This window comes from Merops nubicus, unplaced genomic scaffold (assembly GCF_000691845.1).
Source record: "Merops nubicus isolate BGI_N331 unplaced genomic scaffold, ASM69184v1 scaffold47836, whole genome shotgun sequence".
NCBI lineage: Eukaryota > Metazoa > Chordata > Aves > Coraciiformes > Meropidae > Merops > Merops nubicus.
In genome coordinates this window covers 1,671-4,528 of record NW_008613865.1, presented here as the reverse complement: position 1 = coordinate 4,528, position 2,858 = coordinate 1,671, and the positions used below count along the sequence as shown (strand labels likewise).

General features: G+C 56.3%; 1 protein-coding gene across 1 annotated transcript; it reads left to right on the top strand.

The window, feature by feature from the left end:
• Nucleotides 1-155: 155 nt before the first annotated feature.
• Nucleotides 156-2,230, top strand: LOC103774602 (visual system homeobox 1; the record flags this gene model as incomplete). Its single annotated transcript, XM_008942013.1, has 3 exons — nt 156-279; nt 1,163-1,343; nt 1,965-2,230. Coding segments are annotated over 3 exons (571 nt in total), but the record flags the coding sequence as incomplete, so codon positions are not given.
• Nucleotides 2,231-2,858: the final 628 nt, after the last annotated feature.

Sequence of the window (2,858 nt, the reverse complement as noted above, 5' to 3'; positions counted from 1 at the left end):
GGGGCGGCGGGTGCCCCCATGAGAGCAAAGAAAGAGATGGGCTGCGGCTGGGTGGAGGGAGGATTTTCAGGAGGGAAACTTCATCCTGGAGCGGGCAGCCGGCCCCGCTGCTTGCCGTAAGGACTGTGTCACAGGATGATCTCTGCTCTCGGCAGAACGGTGTTCACAGCTCACCAGCTGGAGGAGCTGGAGAAGGCTTTCAACGAAGCTCACTACCCCGACGTCTATGCCCGGGAGATGCTGGCCGTGAAGACAGAGCTGCCGGAGGCCAGGATACAGGTAGGGGGGTGCACGCTTTTTTTCCCTGTGGAGTCTGCGGGCTGCCCATGCCCGGCTGTCTCTTCTGCTCCATGGCCAGTGACCACAGGTGGTGGGAAAGCGGTGGCACTGAAATGCTGCAGGACACTTGGAGGGGGAGATTTAGCTTTCACCCTCTGGCACTGAACAGGATCCAAAAGAAAAAGCAGAACCGGGAGACCCAACTGGCCCCAGCACCTGCTCATTTCCAGCATCTCGGCTCTATCTTCCCGAGACCCAACTCAGGCAGGACCTGGGAGTGATTCAGGAGCTGCTGGGCCAAGCTGTGTCCCACTAAGTTGTCTTTTTGAGGGACACATGGCATTTTAGGGCCTGATCCTGCCCTGCTGTGGAGCAGCCCACTGGCTTAGGAATGGGGTGGTAGTTTGAGTAGCAGCCAGGTTGTGTCGATATTCCCTGAGCCTTCGAACAAAGGAAGGGGGTGGGGAAAGGGACCTGAGCACCCTCTCATCATTGGTCACTGCATGACGGACCCTGTTTTCTGGGGAGGTTGGTGTTCTGTGTGAAGGCAGTGGAGGGGCCTTGTGGGCAATAGGTGACTTTGGCTGGGATCACCCTCCTGTGTCACGATCAGCCTTGTGTAATGTGTGCTCCCTCTCCCCCCTTCCTACCCTCTCTCACTGACACCCACATGTGTGCCCTCCCTCAACCCCCCCTCTACACACTGCCCTGCGCACCCACATCCCGCACTCACCCACCCAAACCCCTCCACGCGCTCCCACGGCCGCCCCTTTGCCCTGGACGCATGCTCCTCCATGCCCAACGGGCCCTGAACGCCTGGCCGTGGTGGCCATCTCCTCCCCAATCCCACCCCTCCGTGCTCTCCTGGCTGTTACCCCTGAAGGTTTGGTTTCAGAACCGAAGAGCCAAGTGGCGGAAGCGGGAGAAGTGCTGGGGCCGGAGCAGCGTGATGGCCGAGTACGGCCTCTACGGGGCTATGGTGAGGCACTCCATCCCTCTGCCCGAGTCCATCATCAACTCTGCCAAGAGCGGGCTGGTGGGATCCTGCGCCCCATGGCTGCTTGGTAAGTGGGAATTTGGCGTGGGGAGGGGTCTGGAGAGCAGCAGTGGAGCAAACAGCCCTTCCTTTCTCATATGGCTGTCCTCACCTTTTCCCAGAAAAGAACAGGGCAACAGTGCTGCCAAGCACCCTGGCTTTTCCACTTCCTCTTTGCAAAGAGCAGCTGGGAAAGGGAAAGCCTTTTACTGCCAGGTCAGACGGGTGCCTGCATGCAATTAGGTATCGCTTTCTAGTGCCAGCAGCCAGCGTGGGAGTTGCAGGGCATCTAGGAAGTCATCACCCCCACCCAAAAATGAAACGATGTTAATGCTACCGCGGAGCTCCCTTCTGCTCATACACAGTCCTGCACTAAGGTGGCTCTTGAAATGCGGGCTGGGATGAGCTGTCACACCACCCCTCTCCCTGCTGCCAGCTCGGTATGCACTAATTCTGCTGCAAGACCTGTCTCTCTGCAGAGAGCAGGTGGCAGGGCTGTGGGTCAGGAAAGGCTGGTAGCTAGTGTGAGTTTTCCTCAGGATGCAAGCAAGAGCTGAAGGCAGCAGCAGGAGGACAGGAGGTGATGCTGAGTGATCCTGGGCAGAAATAAGCAACTGGTACCCTTGGCTTTCTCTCTCCTTTTTGCAAGGCATGCACAAAAAGTCCATGGAGGTGAGCAGGAAGATGGAGAGCCAAGAGAAGCTGGCAGATGGCTGGCGAGCGGAGCAGGAGGAGGAGGAAGTCAAAGGGAAGCAGGCCAGCTCCCAGAGGGGCTCTGACAAGATTGGCGCTGCAAAAGATTTGGAGGACACAGCCATTGACCTCTCCAGGACAGCCAAGCATGAGAAGAGGGGTGTACTGAGGCAGTGCATCAACGGGGATCCCTCCATGGAGCAGAAGGATGGGGACCACTGAGCTTGGGCTGCCTGAGAGGAGGCCAGACCTCACAGCTTCTTGGCAAGATAATAATATTTATTGATATATATTTTTTCCTTAAATAATTGAATTTTTATATGTATTCAGGGCATTTTAAAACTGGGCACACACATTCCTCTCGTCCCCTCACTTTCAAGCTCTTGACTTCTCAGCAGAGCCAGGGTGGAGGGTGGGAGAGGTATCCCAGTGGGGCCAAGAGCAGTGCAAAAATGAGACCACGCTGTGGTCAGTGTGGACTGCTGCTGGGGAAGAGCTGCCCTTCCCCTCTGGGCTGTGAATGCTTTCGTGGCCTGCCAGGAGCACGAAGAGCAGCAATGCAAAGGGAGTCACTCCTTTCTCGAAGGCGCAGGTGCAAAGATGGCTCAGGAGTTTACAGACCCCTTCTCAGAGCACTTCCACCCCTGCACAGCACTCATGTGGTAAGTCCCTCCGCTTTAAACATACAATTCTTCCACCTCAAGGAGCAGCAGGGTTTTAAACATGGTAGGGTTCATCCTCAAGCTGGTGTAACCTGACAGGCGTGCCAGTTTATACCTCCTGAGGGTCTGTCCTGCCAATGCAGCCTTATCACTGGATTTACACTGTGTAGCTTCCTTAACTTGTATTT